This window comes from Amblyomma americanum, chromosome 8, assembly GCF_052857255.1.
Source record: "Amblyomma americanum isolate KBUSLIRL-KWMA chromosome 8, ASM5285725v1, whole genome shotgun sequence".
NCBI lineage: Eukaryota > Metazoa > Arthropoda > Arachnida > Ixodida > Ixodidae > Amblyomma > Amblyomma americanum.
Genome location: NC_135504.1, coordinates 85071169 through 85088644, shown reverse-complemented (window position 1 = coordinate 85088644; position 17476 = coordinate 85071169). Strand labels below are relative to the sequence as shown.

The 17476-nt window shown below is 44.7% G+C and overlaps 1 protein-coding gene across 1 annotated transcript; it reads left to right on the top strand.

The window, feature by feature from the left end:
- The first annotated feature begins 1300 nt into the window (after positions 1-1300).
- On the top strand, positions 1301-17029 carry LOC144100493 (multiple inositol polyphosphate phosphatase 1-like). Its single transcript, XM_077633432.1, is given in 9 exon segments — positions 1301-1512; positions 5345-5479; positions 6148-6258; positions 8656-8793; positions 10853-10938; positions 12866-12980; positions 14181-14385; positions 16560-16774; positions 16777-17029. Coding segments are annotated over 9 exon segments (1407 nt in total). The 5' UTR covers positions 1301-1310; the 3' UTR covers positions 16977-17029.
- Positions 17030-17476: the final 447 nt, after the last annotated feature.

The window sequence follows — 17476 nt, the reverse complement described above, 5'->3', positions numbered from 1 at the left end:
AAGTAAATGACGGCCAAGAGCTATTATGTGATGTGTACAGGTGCCTTGACGAGGTCAGCCGGAGCCGCTAGATCTCGCACAAAGGCGCGAATGTTTCGAAAATGTCATTTTTACAGCCCTCTGAAGCTATACTTCACTTTAACTTCATGGTTGGTTACCGTGAGTAGAGCCGGCTGAAGTAGACAGTGTCTTTCACCCAAGACATTAAACGGTTTTTAAAAATAGGCTTTTTGAGTTAGAAGAGCGCTTTTTTTCGGCATATCAATGTCAGCGATGTAGTTCATCAGAATACAGCTAAGAAGGGCTAACTAGCAGGCTGGTTAACTAATGTACAATAGTTACCTTTTTAACTATTACTATTAGGCTCCTTAATTATTGAGAGGAGAGGCATGTAGCTCACCGTAAGTAATATCTATATAATTTTTTTAGAATTTCGAAACCGCGGTTACCCTCGGCGCTGTGACCCAACGAATTTTGGCTACATCGCGCCAAAATACATTCCGTTCGAGAAGCTTGCAGGGAAAACTTCTCCAGTTCAGGTAACTCGTCAAATGAGCCAAAATTTGTTGGACAACAGCGGCGAGGGTAAAAGCATCATCGAAATTCTAAAAACTGATATAGATATTAGTTACGATGGGCTACACGTTTATCAATAATTAAGGACCCGAACAGTAAAAGTTGAAAACTTAACCATTCGATGTTAGTTAACCAGCCTGTTAATTAGCACGCTTTAGCTGCATTCTGGTGTACTATACTACAGAAAATACTGTGCCGAAAACAGCACTCTTCTAACTAAAAACCCTATTTTCAAAAAATTGTATAAACTGTTAGGTGAAACACCCTGGCTAGTTCTACACGTAAGTCACCTGGTTCCTTCTCTTTTCTGTGCCTTTGCAGACGCGCCGATTATAAACGACGGCGGTCCAAGACCCCTTTAGTGTGGACTCAAATAATGTTTAAAAATTCGAATAGATAAAAAATAGAATTGCATATAGTAGAATAGATAAAACAGCTACTGTAATGGAACTGTCACAGTATGGTGTACTTGAATATAAATCGCGAAAAATTGTAAATACCTCTACAATCTCCTGCGCAAGTCTCAACCCCCAAATGACAATGAAAGGAGACAGCGAATAGCTGTAAGTCACAACAGCTCCAAAAGAGTGTGGGCTTCATTTCTAGCGTATTTGCGACCGTCTTATTAATCGACTCTGAAGCCGGCAAAAGCCAAATTCCAGCTCTCTTCCTGAACAACGATACACGTCCGTGTCGGCCTTAATTTTCTTTTTTACAGGCGACAAGCTTTCAACATGAGGGCTGTGTGGACGGCGGCTGCTGCCATCCTAGCGCTCACAGTTGGTGCTGAGAGCGACTGCTACCGGCCCAGGGAGTGGAACGGCCGATGCAGCCGCGATCCCTACAAGCTGCCATCAACGCTATTCGGTACAAAGACGACCTATCCACATGCCACGGGTCTGGAAAGCAACCGGGCCAAGCGGGTATACGAGCGAGGTATGTTGGGGATGAACCAGAATGCCAAACCCGACGAGGTCGGAAAAGCACGCTTAGGTTTCAGTGTTGGTTTCAATGTCGAGAAGGAGCTTCTGCGGCGAGGCGAGGAAAAAAGCTCAAGATATCTTAATCAGACTGGCCAGTACGATCGGCCTGTGGGGAAAGCGTAAGTGCAATGAAAGTCAAAAAATCACAGTCGATTTGGTTAATTAGGCCAAATGCGGAAACGTGCGCTAACATGACGTGACTTGTCGGTTGGAGCTGCGACCGTCTAGGTGGAACCAGGCTTCCACCTGATTACCAACCCAACTTCTTCCGTTTAGGTGCTGTGCAAGCCTAATTCGAATCACATTCTCCTCATAACCGCTGCTGCTCATTCCGCTTAGCTGGGCGCGCTTAGGGGAGCAGCCGCCTAATTAGCGCACCAGGTTCTCGCCTGGTTACCTCAGGCTACACATTGGCAAGCAAGCCACCCGGTGGGCAGGTGAGCAGTGGCGCAGTGCCACAAGGCAGGTGCTATGGCAGGTGTTGCCATCGGTGGGACTTGGGTTTCTTGGGTTGGGTTGCGACAAAGGCTGCTCTTTCGAAGCAGCCTCCCACGATTAAATGGGCTGCCGCCTGACACGCTGGACAGGTTGCCCACCACCCGGTGAGCAGCCCTGCCACCAAACTGGCTTCAGACAAACAGACAGACAAACATACAACGTCCAAATCCGGGGAATGGCTACTGTAAGTGCTAGCGCACTAAAAGAAATACAAGGTGACCATCACTGCCAAAGAGATAATTTTCTGTGCCGTGTGAAGATATACGTCGCACTAGCATCGTTGTAGGCCGCCTTCAGTAGATCAGGCTTAAGGAGGCTGTAAACCCAAGCTTTCGTTGGCTGAGCAAGCTCGGGTTTCCATTGCCGCAATACACCAAATTTCACCAAATACTTTTTCCGGGGAAATTTAGCTGCTTTAAGGCATACATACACATATATCCGACAATCTTGGACAAAATTTTGTCAATATTGGATTGGAAAACTGTAAGGCACTGATATGGAAATATAGAAAATAATGGTCCATTCTTTCGAGGAGCTAAGAATGCCATAGAAAACCAATGGGGAATGCTTTTGACGATAGAAAAAAGGTTAAAACCAAATAAATGCAAACCTGCCCACGGGAGATCAGCGCATATATTGATTATTATAGTCAAATCTTACAATGGGGTATGAAAAAATTGCGTTTATAAGCTATTTCCCGTTCAAATATGTTTTTGTCCAGAACTGTTTGGTATGTTTCCTTGCAATAATATGTCGGATGCCTTGGCATGTTTTATTGTTCTCTGTAGCTTTTACGCTGCTGCCAAAGCGTGGTTCAAGCCCTAATTGCTACGCTTGGGACTATAAGTACGGATTAAATGTAATAAAGTTTTCGAGGCAATCTTGGCTTCGTTTATCGGCACACGACTATAAGCAGGCTACAAAGGCCACGCACCGGGAAGGGTTCTAGTCTCACGGTCCAGCATTTCTGCTCTGCAAGGCTCTTAAATTTTGATAAAACGGAGTGAAGTTTCTGTGGACGCCAAGCCACGCGTTTTCTTGGAACTGACAGCTTGTCCTTTTGTGAAATGGAGTTGCTTTTCAGGCTTAACCTTTCTGACGTCCTTTCGGCTGACGACACGAAAACGTACGTAAGCGGGGTGCATTTAGGCCGATCTTTAGCGCGCTCACCTACTGTGAAAGCTTGCTGAGAAGCGACAGTGTAGTTTCATGAAAACAGCAATTCTTCCTCGGCCCCAGTGGGCCGACGAATGTTACTGCGTCGCCGGTACACAAGTGTGAGACCTCAGAGGTGTGAGACCTCAGAGACCTCTGCGACCTTAGTACTAATACCACCTGCAGTGCTGGGCGTGCTACAAGTGCGAAATGTTGCGAACTGTGCCGTTCATGACTTGTAACACTGTGCACCGCGTATCGTGGCGTGTGACGAAGAGGGGTTAATTCCGTTATGTCGGGGCCTGTCTTAAAAAGGCTGTGTAGGGGGCTCTAATAAAGTTGCGGCATGCCTGGAATATTGAAGCACGCCGCTTCACGAATAGTGTCCAGCAAGGATTTTTTTTAATGCGCTTTGTAGAAGCTGAGTTATCTGTAGTTAAAATTTGAATTTCAGCGTCTTCGCGCCTTTCCCTCTCCTCTCGTTACTTTTTTGCACGCTAGAAGGTAGGCGCTCCTTCGCCGACTCCCCCCCCCCCCCCCCCCCCCCTCTGGGAGCGGAGCTTCCCGACCCGCCGGAGATAAGCGGCTTATTGGCCGCGGCCACGGTAGCTGCCTGACGTCTGAAAGAATCTAACCAATAGCTGTCTCTCAACATGTATACGCAGATGTGGGAGACGGAGGAGGGCGCGAGCACGAAAAAGTCGCCGGAAAGGGCTCGCCAACTTTGACGCGTGATTGTGGGTCGTCTGCTGCGTGTAGAAGAGTATTATTTGGCTCTGGTTTTCATGGCAACACAGCACAGTTATTAAGTGAGTTAATGTGCTCTCCTCAGAAGGCGTCACAGACCCCCTTTAAGCGTTGATTTATCCTGGGTTGTGATTAACTTCCATAGTATATGATGCATTAGTCCTGCGTCTGCGTACGCATGTGAGATAATCTTCAAGAATCATGTAATGCTGGACCTTGTAGCAATCACTTATCTAATAAAAATAATAACAAAAATTGGCAACACGGTAATGAAAAGCACACTAACTGCCTCAGTAAGGGTGGATAACCGCAGCGCGCATTGAAGGAAGGAATGAAGAATGGAGTGAAAGAAACAGGCGCAGTTAATGGAGGGCTTCGGATTAAATTTGACTACGTGGGGTTGTTTAACATTCACTGACATCACACCGCCTATGGTCACCTTCTGCATTTCGCCTCTGCCGAAATGAGACCGCCTAAGCCGGGATTCGATCCCGCAACCTCGCACTCATCAACTGAACGCCGTAACTACTGAGCCCTTGCGGAAGGTACGTTCCTATCACCTATTTAACCGCTGATCCGTGTTGTAGTTTTGTTTTTGTTCCAGGTGAATGTTTTTGTTTGAAACCAATAGCTCTTGTGTCATGCGCTTTTCTCTCCTTCGTGGACGTGTTGCATTCGCACTTGTAACGTTGACAATAATTTGTTAACATATTTGTTTTGCACAAGACCACGTGACAACAAGGACTTGTCGTCGGTATTTAACCCAAAATATTCGCTCATTATTTCTCGTGTTAGCAAAAACGCAATTAACTATGAACTATCGGAGCAGGGAAATAACAATAGCTGTGCGAAAAGTCAGTGGCTCGGCGACAAATCACGAATAGTCGGTTAATGGAATGAGATGAGAGTGATTCATCTAGGGGGTGTAACATCGCTGACCGCCTAAAGCTTTTGTCTAAGTTTTAAATATGTTGAAAACTGTGAAGTACACAGTTTGCAATGCGCGCTTCCTGCTAGCACTGTGATTCATATTCATCACAGAAATTTCCAAGGTGGGTCAATCATAGGCCTGCACACTTACGTTGTCTTTTCTATTTATCGTTAACGATGAGCGCAACCAACAAGAGCCGTCGAAGAGTTACCAATCAAATATTTTCAGCAAACTGTTTGCTTGTGGCGCTTGGTACAATTCTGACGAAGGCACAACGCTAGCGTGCAAGGTTGGAGGGCAGAAGCAGATGAGTAACTGTAGGGTTCGATTGTTTAGTACCCATCGAACCTGCTTGAATATTCAAGCGTAGATTTTTCGCATATGCCGTTGCATAAAAAGTGAAGATAGCAGAGATTTAATTGTGGTATCTTTCCTCCCTTGTACTTTTTCGCAGGTTGCACACCTCTCCTTTTAATGCTCGTCATGAGGCACACCACCAGGTATCCAGGAAAAAAGGATATTATTAAATTTAGTACCAGGCTCACAGAGCTTCAATCCGAAATTCTGAACGCTTCTCGCCTGAACTCCGGTAAGAAAGAACATTGTGCGATAATAGCGTTTCGGTCGTTTCCTACCATCCAAAAAGGCTTCGTCGACATTCAAACAGTTCATCGCAAACTTTAGCGCCCACATCTACTCAAAAAGAGGACACTACGCAATGACCAGAGCAATTTATCCGGAGCTGTCCATTTTTTTGCACTACTACTTAAACGGCCGATGCACCACCAGTGAAGTGCTATCTATGTGGCCGTGTATAACTGTTAATCTCTAAAAGCTGGTTTCATCAGCCATGAAGTCGGAATTTAGGTATTTTTAGAGAAAAAAACGCAACATACAGATTGGCTCTTCGTTCTTCAGCGGGTCAATAGTGTCTGAAGGCTTGAAATGTATGAACCTGCTGCTTAAAGTTTGTTTGTTTGTTTGTTTGTTTGTTTGTTTGTTTGTTTGTTTTGCCCGGACATAATTTTAAAAACTGTCAAAATTTTAGCAGCCCGAAAACCGGTCGGGATTGGGTATTTTACTAAACAGGAAAGGTTGATTACAACACCTAAACAGCCTTTGGGACGGGCCATTGCAATTAAATTCATCGTATTGCTTACCATTTATTAGCCAATTTGCATCGCTTGCATATCGAAACTTCTGTTAATTGAAGAACTTGTATCAGCAATTTTTTTTTCAATATATTTTTCTCTGTAGCTCACTTGTGCAAGGACCACGTGAAGCTGCTTAAAAAGTGGAAGTATAAGTGGAACGTATCTGACGAATACCAAGTAACGAAATCCGGCATCAAAGACACAGCACAAATAGGCAAGTAATTTGTTGTTCTGATGATGTTTCACTACCTATTTGTTGCAATTTTTGTATCTTACTCTAGCCACTGCTGAAAAAAAGCTAGAATATAAGCCTAATTTTACTGCTGAAGCAGAAAAACAAATGTGGGTGGTGGTTTCAGCCACGGAAGCTACCATTAATAACGCCCTCAACACAGAATGCAATCTTTTTGTCTGTTTTTTTTCTTGTTAACACCAATGCTAGTTGTGAACCTCCGGGAACTGGCAGCGCACAGCTAATTTTATGAAGCTGAGCTTGCTCTTCCAGACATTTGCGGACTGCCACGAGTGGCCTACTTTTTTTCTCTTTGTTTTAGACTCAGTGTGCACTATCTTACGTCGTCTGACAGCCTGTCCACTTTTTTCTGTCAGGCTTCGCTGAGGAATACTGCTTTGCTGACGCACTGCACAAGCGTCATGGATGACCAGTCACAGTCGATTTCCTTTGACCTTATTTTGTTATTTTGTCGGTCACTTTCAGTTTTGCTGTTTTCTTAGCTTTAATTTGTTTGGTCTTCCACGGTGTCTGCCTTCCTGTTAGTCTCCTCTGTTTTATGTTTTTTGCCTCGATGTGTTCGCGTGTCGTCTTTTTAGTTCGTTTCTTTCGTAAACACCTGATCCCGTGCCTCGAACCCGCAAGTCCGTGTGGATAGTGATAACACCACATCAGGTGTGACATTCAACATTCACCGAACATCACACAGTCTATATACATTACAAGCACAGTGAACCTGGAGTAGCATGTTGTTTTTCGGTAGCGTTTGCACACTGATCCCAAAACGACGCCGTGTCAGCTTACGCGCGAACGTTTGCCCACGCTACGGCAACGGATACCGCAGCTGTATTCCGTCTTCTTGCGTCTAAACCCTACCTTTCCAATAATAAACTTTGTGATGAGTAATAGGCGTTAAAAGGTGCTTAATGTCACCCAAAATTAACATCCAACAAAACTTCAAGCACATGACAGTCGTTAGTTTCCACAAGGTTCCTTCAGCGTTGTGCACTAGCATAGTACATTTTCTTGAGCGCGGAGCTGGAGCCAAAATAAGTTTTCACCCCATCCTTGAGATATCTGTTCGACTTTACGAGAATCGAAGGAAACCAAGTTTTCCCTGAAACAATACGCCTTTTTTTAATTTGTAAAGTTTTGGTCTTTACGGAACCAATACCTAACTCCTACATTATTCCAGCCACAACAATTCAAAAAGCTACGAATATGACGAAAGAATGTCAATTAGGCAGTCGGAATCTTATTTTGTTCTAAGCATAACTGCCGGCTTTCGAAGACATCTTCACGTCTTATCTACAGTGAGGACTTTATCTGCGTCGGTCTCTCTCACCGCCACACAAACGCCGTCTTATAGAACTCACAGTGCCTCCTAGTTGGGTGAATATCCACAGGAAACAAGCAGATAACTAAAGTTGGAAATTAATCCCGTAAGCAGTGATTACAAATGCCGTATTTGCGAAAACACCGGCGACCACTAGACAGTTATCGCGTAGCATGCGAGCCTGCAAGCGAACTTATTGTGTTTATACACAGCAAGCATAATGCTCAGTTGTTATAACTCAACAGCGACAAAGAAAGCGCAAAGAATGACCTCGAGCCATGTTTCAAACGTCCCCTGTTATTTTTAATGCGAAAGCATTACCAGGCTATACCGGTGGGGTCGTGTTATCAAAACGCGGTGCAAGCAGTTGACTTTCTCAGAAGTTAGGATCAAACGAATGGTTGTAATCGTTACAGGATGATAAGAGGATGATGCGCAAAAAATTATTTCGATAGGATGATTAGTTAATTAATCAGAGCCAAAAATATCGAAGAAACGTCGAAAGAGCGCGGACGTCGATATAGTGAGTGGACGGGAAAACATCCCTGGACAGCAAAATAGTAGAAAACTGTGCAAAAGAGTGAAAATAAAGTCCGAAATGGGTTTAAAAGTGTTTGGGGAATGAAAATTAATTTTGAAAATTTCATCTATATCGAGTAATTAGTTCATTAATTAGAAGGAAAATTAATTGAACGGTTGAAAATGTTGGACGGGAATATAGTAAGTCGACGGGAAAGCAACCATGGCGCCAAATTTGAAAAACCGAAATGGGTGATTAAATAGAATCAAAGGGAGGCAAAGAGAGGCAAAGAGAATCAAAGAGAGGCAAATAGGGGTGACCAGTGTGGAGGAGGCGTCAGAGCTTTCGCATTCTCCCAATGCGGCTTTCCGCAGTGATATCTAGCGTTTTTTTTTTATCTTTGGTTAAGGCAGTTTTATATCAATGCGAAATAAAACGTGCAATAGCTGCGTTGTTTTTCTCGTGAGACATTCTTCCTACAGAATCGCTGAATATTTCTGCGTTCGCTACTTGCTATATGCAGCCGCCAGACTTCAGAAGATGTTTCCTAGTCTGCTTCGTGATCGTTTTGAAGAAGACTGGTACACTGTAACGGCGACGACCAAAGTAAGGACGCAAGACACTGCAAAGGCTTTCTTAAAGGAAGTTTTAAGGAAGAAAGGTAGGCACATGTGTCTTATTATCTACTGTGCTCTGCCAGCAAGGCTCTGCCTCGACTTAGTGGCGTCCCATTTAAATCAGCATTGCGGTAGTTGTGCACTTACGTGTTGTGACATGAGCATGTATCCCCATGAGTCATAACGGAATACTGACTTGTGACGCTTTAGTTGCGTCTCCTGGTTTGGTTTATGCGGTTTAACGTCACAAAGAAACTCAGGCTGTGAGGGACGCCGTAGTGAAGGGCTCCGGCCAATTTCGACCACCTGGGGTTCTTTAACGTGCACTGACATTGCACAGCACACGGGAAGAGCCTTTTCCTTTCGCCTCCATCGAAATGCGACCATCGCGGCCGGGATCGAACCCAGTTTTAGTTACCTTAGTAGTAGTAATAATAGTAATAAGCGTATTATTGAGCCCATTTGCACCCACCGGAGAAGTGCGCTTCTTTCGAATTCAAGCTATCGACTGACGAGCTGTTTCGTGAGCGAAAGCAGAAACGGCTGTTTTGAAATTGGTAGCTCCAAAATGTTTTCAGCAGTCGTGAAGACAGGTAATGCTAAATACCCTATAAGGACATCATTGAAGGAAAGCAAATTCTGAGTGCTACCTATTTTAGAAGCTGATGGCAAAATTTGGGCCCAACACCCGAAATATATTGTCGAAAAGGCAGAAAAAAATTCAGAACAGACCACTCTATGCAGAATAATGTCCTCGAAGTACTGTTACCATGAAATTGTTACAACCTGGTGCTTTAGGGCACTGATGCAAACCGTGTGTTTCCGAACAAGAATTGCTACAATGAAATTAATATTCAAGCTTCTTCTTTGGACCTTAAATATTGATAATCACAATTACTTAAAAGCGCACAACCGCCACTCCAGACTATGTAACCATAATAAGTGCGTCAAACGACACTGCGCGTAGTGAAGTTTAATTTGTCTTTTTTATAAGAATACAACTGAAATTTGCAATGCTTTACTGAGTCAGCTCTCCATTCGCCGGACGCTGATACCACTGATGAGCAAGTCTGACGTTTGCTCGCACCAAGAACAAATGTAACTGAATTTTTTTTCATTTCACCACTCTTTTAGTTTCAGTCACGTGATCAAGCCCACTGCTGTATGAACCTGAAGAAGGCTCGTTTTAATATTAAATAACACTGACTGCTCAATCACATAATGTCACAAAAAATTTCAAGGTCAAATGTAGGTGAGAAAGGGATGAGGAAGAGTGCCACAATGAAATATCTTCGAGGATTCAGTTGCGACTTTACTTAACTGTAAATATAGCGCTTAAAAGGCTCTTGTCACTCATGATTGACATGAACTGTTAAAAAACTATGTCATGTGTGTCATCGGTAATGTGACCCATGACAGCGGGTTAGGGATCTTTTTGTTGTGTGGTAACGTCAACTCATACCGACGAAAGTTTAGGGGTAATTAACTAAAAGACAATATGTGCCACAGCACCGGAGAGAGAGCGATTCGGTTTGGTTTGGTTTGGTTTATTAGGGGTTTAATCTCCCAAAGCGACTCGGGCTATAAGGGACATCGCAGTGGAAGGCTCCGGAAACTTCGACCACCTGGGGTTCTTTAACGTACACCGGCATCGCACAGATTCATTTGGGGGCATATTGACAGGTTTGCCCTGGTCGCAACGGTTGTGCACTGCAGTAACGTCAATACGGATAGGCAGTGGGTGCTTTCTAAAATACACAGCCTTAGTCAAAACATTTCAGGCCTCATAGTTTCCAGACACGCCATCAGACTCTGGTCTTCGGCTTTTAAGGCATTCAGGCGCATAGTGGGTCCTATCAAGGCTCAAAAGAAACCATGTGGCCTGAAAACCTCTGAGCAAAGCCTGTATTGTCTGAGGTCATTAGATGAAGTGAGCATCGCATGGAGTGTTTCCGTGAGTCTGGCAATATAATTATCGTCATTTCTCCACCTGGCTATGGCGAAAACTTGGCAATGTTTTCTTTTTCGAGATGAAATCTGAAGTTCTCGTTCGAAATAAAGTTCACAGAATTTTCAACGTTGCTACCTTTCTACCTGTTCCAGAGTTCAAGAAGTTCGAGAACTTGAAATATCTGCAGCTAAACGATAGCCTGTTGGGGTTCGATAGCATTTGCGAAGACCGTCTAAAGGTGAGATTTACTCCAATTGTTGGACTCCGTTCCTCACGTTTGCATTACACGTATAGAGCACCTGCCAAATTTTTGTTCACTTTGACCTCACGTGACAGCATACCTCAAGGAACGGTCTCTTTGGTTTCGCTTAAGCGAAAGTTTGTCTGCTATTTGTCAGCATCTCACTGTCTATTTAAAGCCTTACCTTTAATTACTGGTTTTAAATATTACATAAACTATTGTAAACAATTTTCGGTGTCCACTAGTAGTGGTACCAGTTTATTCAGTATTTTAATACTAAGATGTGCCAAACTGCAAGTGAAAAGAACGTTGTACCACAAAGCTAAAAAAGGCAGAGGCTCCAAATCTAAATGAGGGCAGGCCTTTCTCGACGATAATTACGATTCTGCTCGTAGAAGCATTTTATTTAGCACAGAACTACCTGGGAGTGCATTTGTCCAAATTCTTCCCCAACTTTTTTCTTTCTATCTTTATTATCCCAATGTTTGGGCTAAATGGTAACTCGTATACATACAACCAGAAATCATTTTACCATCATAGCTTCCCAGCTTTAACGAAGCTGCGCTTGTTCTGACGAGCCTATTCCGATTTCTGCTTAAAGCATCTTGACAAGAATTTCGATTAGTTGAGCTTTCCAGATTAAGCATCTTAATGAGAATCTCGAATAGTACACGCTTTGAAATATAGATGAACGTTGATGAGCCAACGCAAAAAGACAACGGACAAGTAGAAGAAGGATGACGGGTGTTGAAACTCTTCTTTCTTCTACTTGTCTGTTGTCTTTTCGCGCTGGTTCACGAAAGATGATGGAAGATCAACTAGCTGAACAGTTATTGTTGTACAGATGAACGCTGGTCTGAGCGGAGATGCTGCAGTGTTTCATCCTTGAGCGGCTGGTGATTTTGAACTAGAGACTGCAACATTCCCGTCTGCACGACTTACTACATCTAATATTGTCCCAAGCATTTCTATATTATTGCAATGTGTAGCATTGAAATAGGCAAGATGTACTCGACTTTCGCATAATTCGAAGAAAAAAAGATGTCCTGCACCACGAAGAAAGAGAGAAAGAAAATAAGCATTTATTGCGTAAAAGCAGACCGGAGCGGATTGTGGACTGGGTCCTCAGTCCCGGACTCCAGCAGTTTCCACCCACGCTTTGGCGAAGACGACATGCGATGAAACGTGTGCCATATTTTTCACTACTTTGATGCTAAAGACATCGTTTTGTAGCGTGAGCTACACTGGCCGAGGTTGTGCAGTTTCGCGTGGCTCCTGGAGAGCCATGCTACGCATGCGCGAGGAGCAGTGACGTCACACAGCACACAGCTGGCGCGCCGGAGCCGCCGCCGCCGCGCGCGCCTCGGCGGTCATAGCCGCGGCAGACGCACTGGCGCCGGCGCGTGCCCAGCTGTGCGAGGCCTCCGTTGCACAGTAGCCAAGCCTGACGCTGCGCCGGAGCCGCTTGGTAGCGCCTCTCATTTTGTGCGCAGGCGCAGAGGAATATGCGGGGGTATACATATAGCGGGGCATTTGCCAGTGCGGTATATCCATGGAGAAGGAGAGCGAAATTGCTGCTCAGCGGCAATTGAGGCTCATCGTAGCTCACGCTACGTATGTCCTAGCATAGCCGAGCTAAGCCACTGCTAATTTTTTATGAGAGTAAATGCCGTCCACAGCGCCTGCTGCAGATTGAGCTGTTTTCATATGTATAGTTTCAGTGAGCCATAAAATGAGCGAATTGGACAAATCAGAAGTATATTAAACATGCCGGCATGAACATGCACACTACCCCACACACTGCTAGTGTACTACAGTGCGTGCCCGACTCTAAAAGACATGTTTCGAAGGCCCAAGGCGTCATATATAAAGCGCTGCATTCTAGTTGCGTCCTAACCTTTTGCCCCGACCTTCGTTTCCACAGACGCAAGGTGTGAACAAGACTGAATCGAAACAAGAAAAGGCGTTTCTAAGTGGCAAGCAAGTCAGCAAAATGGTTGAAGCTTTTTCTAAAAGGATTGGCGTAAATGTCTCAACAGGTTTGTGTACTAGATTCCTTCTGACTTCGCGCAAAAATTGTCTTACGTTGAAAGGAATTTGCTGTACGGGTACAAGGCTGATTTACTGACAGCTTTATACGCTCACTTATTGCGTGCAACGAAAAAAGGCGCAGAAATAAAAGTAAACGATCCAGGCGAGCGCACTTTAGGCAACCATTGAATCAGTCTAAGCTGCTGCAAGACTGATCCAGTAGTCATTCCGACAGCGGGCATTATTTGGTTCTTTGACTACGCAATTATGGCTGACAAATTTATCTTCTTAGAAAAGCCGTTCGGCAGACTTCTCTGTAGCCTTGCATTCAAACTAGCCGCGAGCACTATTCAGACAGCACGTGCCCGTCATTGCATCAGACGAGTTTAACGTTAAGATAAGCTTTTCACGACATCTGTTTCGTTGAAGACTACTAAATTCCAGTGATCAAAGCTGCACATATTCACACGGCAGGACCAGGAGAAAAAAGAGTGACAAAAAATTGACATAGCTTTAATGCCGTTAAACAGTGCATGACGTGTGAAAGTACTTGGTTTCGAATTAGCCTGACTATTGTCTAAACATTGCCTTAACTTCTTCGAATTCGATTGACTATTGCCTAGAGACACTGCCTTACATTGTCCTCCAAGACAGTTCATTTTAAACTTCCGTACCACGTGACTGTCATGTACGGCTGTATCTAGCGTATTTTTATATAGCCATCAGGCAACTGTGACGCCTTCTGAGCCACCTACTATGCCCTATAAAAACAGCTGTAAGGCCTAGCCTCCCTCTCTGTGGCATAATACCCAATAAACCAATGGGCACTGAGCCCCCCTTGGATGTCCGATGGACATTCTGGACGTCTACAGTATGTCTAAGCGAATTTCTGTGCCCATGGGGAAGCATGCAGACGTACTCGTCTATTAAACGTTCAGTCCGCTTTTGTTCGCTGCTCAAGTGCCCGGCTGCCTCTCTTCTTCCACTGCAAAGTTCGAGTACACAACAGCGACCTTCCCCTAGACACACCGTATTGAATTGAGTCAATGTATCAAAGGTAAAGGGGCAGAGGTCAACGTTTCAAAGGTCAGTGAAGTACTGCATTCCCACTAAAAGGCACAGCGTTGTCTTTTTGTATTGAGACAGAGCAGGAAGGACACGTTCTGAGACTGCATAATTCAGTGGTAACGTACCATTTTCTTTCCTAGGCGATGTCAAGCTAATGGCGAAGATTTGCTCCTTCGAAGTGGCCCATTATGGATGGTCCCCCTTCTGCTACCTGTTCGACAGGGAGGACCTCGACCTCTTTGAGTACGCCGACGACTTGGACGACTACGAGAAGGACGTCTACGGGAACGAACGAAGCGTCGCCATGGGTTGCGTACTCGTAGACGAGCTGGTGGATAAGATAAGGTGAGCTGAATAGCAAAATCCAAAATAGTTTCGAACGAACAGGTCGATCATCGAAAGGAACTGAAAAAGAATGGCGACATTAAAGGGGCTCTGAAACGCCTTCCGAGGAGATCACATCAACTCACTCAATCACTGCACTGTGTTGCCATGAACACCAGAGCCAAATAATACTGTTCTAAAAGCAGCAGACGACCCACAATCACGCGTCAAAGTTGGCGAGCCCTTCCCGGCGAATTTTTCATGCCCGCGCCCTCCTCCGTCCCCCGCATCTGCGTAGACAAGGTTAGAGGAGGCCATTGGTTAGATTCTTTCAGAAGTCAGGCAGCTACCGTGGCCGCGGCCAATAAGCCGCTTAGCTCCGGCGGGTCGGGAAGCTCCGCTCCCAGAGGGGGGTCGGCGAAGGAGCGCCTACCTTCTAGCGTGCAAAAAAGTGACGAGAGAGGGAAATGCGCGAAGACGCTGAAATTCAAATTTTAACTACAGATAACTCAGCTTCTACAAAGCGCATTTAAAAAATTCTTGCTAGACACCATTCGTGAAGCGGTGTGCTTCAATATCCCAGGCATGCCGCAACTTAATTAGAGTCCCCTTCACAGTCCCTTTAACAAATACCAACATTTCATGCGATGACGAGAGAGAGGGCTAGTTTCGGCAGATTTAAGCATGATCTTAACATAGAACGATTCCGACTTCTAGATGTACTGGGCTTGAATGACACGTAAAAATGTTTCCTTGAGTTCCCGGTTTCGAGCCCGACCGCGGCGGCTGCGTTTTTATGGAGGCAACACGCTAAGGCGCCCGTGTGTTGTGCGATGTCAGTGCACGCTAAAGATCCTCAAGTGGTCGAAATTACTCCGGAGCCCTCCACTACAGCACCTCTTTCTTGCTTTCTTCTTTCACTCCCTTCTTTATCTCTTCCCTTACGGCGCGGTTCAGGTGTCTGCCGATATATGAGACAGATACTGCGCTATTTCCTTTCCCCAAAAAACAATTATTATTAATAAAATTATTAGCATGAAGGAATTCAGACTTTATAGGGTAAGAGCTGAAACGCAACATGCTTCTGTTATTAATCTCTTCTTCAGGATGGGGCTTTCATTATATATCTTGTAAAATAAGCACAGGTGGAATGCATTTCTACGTCGCGACAGCAGTGACAATGAAAAGTTATTTTTCACAGTGCTAACGCTAGAGTCACGGTGATAATTTCAAAGAACGAAACGAGCAACTAAGTTTTGTGCACATTCGATTTGGGAGATGAGCGTCTCTTCAGTAGGACCCCAGACAGGTGCTGCATATTTTAATTTAGTGCGTAATAACTATTTATAAAGACAAGCTTAAACTCTGCTAGAAGCAACGTAAAAATTTCGGCGCCTATGGCTTAGCATGTGATGGTATTTATTTATTTATTTAGTTATGTATTTATTTATTTATTTATTTTACCCTCAAGGCCTGGGGCACTACAGAGGGGAGTGGATGACTGAAGTTGCTTATATGAACGACATGGGACTCTAAAGAAAGATTAGAAGAAATAAATACGTCTGAATATTTGTAATAGAGCATAGATTCAATACCACCTTTATTGAGCCGGTATGTAGGCAGCCTATTACTCTGAAATACACGCATATATTTGCTTTTCCTAGTGTCTCATCTCATTTTTCATAGGATAGCCCACTCGAAAACATGGTTAATATCAGAATGAAATATACCTTCATTAGATCCACTCCACTCTTAATTTCGTGTTACATACCACATGCATTCGCAAAAATATTAATCGATGAACATATGTCATTAGGTAAGTAGTTCACTTCAGTAAGAATGCCCAGTACCTACAGCACCCATCCTGCAGGCCCGCTATATTCACCTGGAGAAGAGTCCACTTTATTGCTATCACAAAGTATGAGCGGTCAGTGAGTAAACAATGTAGCCAGCTACGAAAGTCAGCATTTAATACAACTTTAAAAGTTAAAGCGTTTCGTGAGTAACCTTTCCATATCGCTTTGAATAATAAAGGAATATGCCGTCTACAATGAGACCCCATCAAGAACGCAACTTGATGAATGTCATGTAGGCCATGTAATGTAGACCCTCATCTACCTTAGAGTTCGCATACCCGCTTGATATTGTCTCTACTGGGCACAAAAAACAATTACGGTTTCCGGCCCTTTCCGCAGGGAAAAAGTACAAGAAAGACTCACCGGCCGACCCCGCGCAAATAGGCGGCTAAGATCAGCCTTGTATTTCACTCACGCACCGGTTATAAAGAGCCTCATCGGCAAGTTAGGCCTTGGAAGAACCGAGCCACCGCTGACGGCTGACAACTACTGCCACTACAAGTACTACAGGCCATGGCGATCTTCGCACATGGTTCCGTTTGCAGCCAACATTGCCTGGTGCTGTTCGAATGCGGCCACCAGGGCTTCTACGTGCTGCCGCTGCTTAACGAAAAGACCATCAGGCTGCCAGGATGCCGGAACGAGTTCTGTCCAATCAGCGACTTCCTGCGCACACGGGCGGTCCTTTCGTCCAGAAGATGCGACTTGACGAAGATTTGCAGCAGAAACTGGAATCCTAACGTTGGTCCTGAATAGAGAATGCGATGGCCCCAGCCAATGGGGCCCACGCTTCTTGCGCAGTGACGAAATAAACGACAGTCTACTTTATGATGCACGCAGTTCTTCCTTGCTTTATGTCCTTCATGTTACAATACTCTAGCATTGTTAAACTGTACTGTCATCCAAAGAATGAACTCAGTTCATTTGTTGATTTATTGGTTTATTGGGTTTAACGTCCCAAAGCAACGCAGACTATGAGAGACGCCGTGGTGCAGGGATCCGGATAATTTCGACCACCTGAGGTTCTTTAACGTGCACTGACACATCGCACAGTACACGGGCCTCTTGCATTTTGCCTCCATCGAAATGCGACCGCCGCGGCTGCGATCCAACCCGCGTGTTCCGGGTCAGCAGCCGGGCACCATAACCACTGGGCCGCGACTTGAAGTGCCAACGTTCACCTACTTCCAAAGAAGCTTACACCACCATTTAAGATGCTCGACAATGCGCAATTTCACCGCAGCTCTCTGGATGTT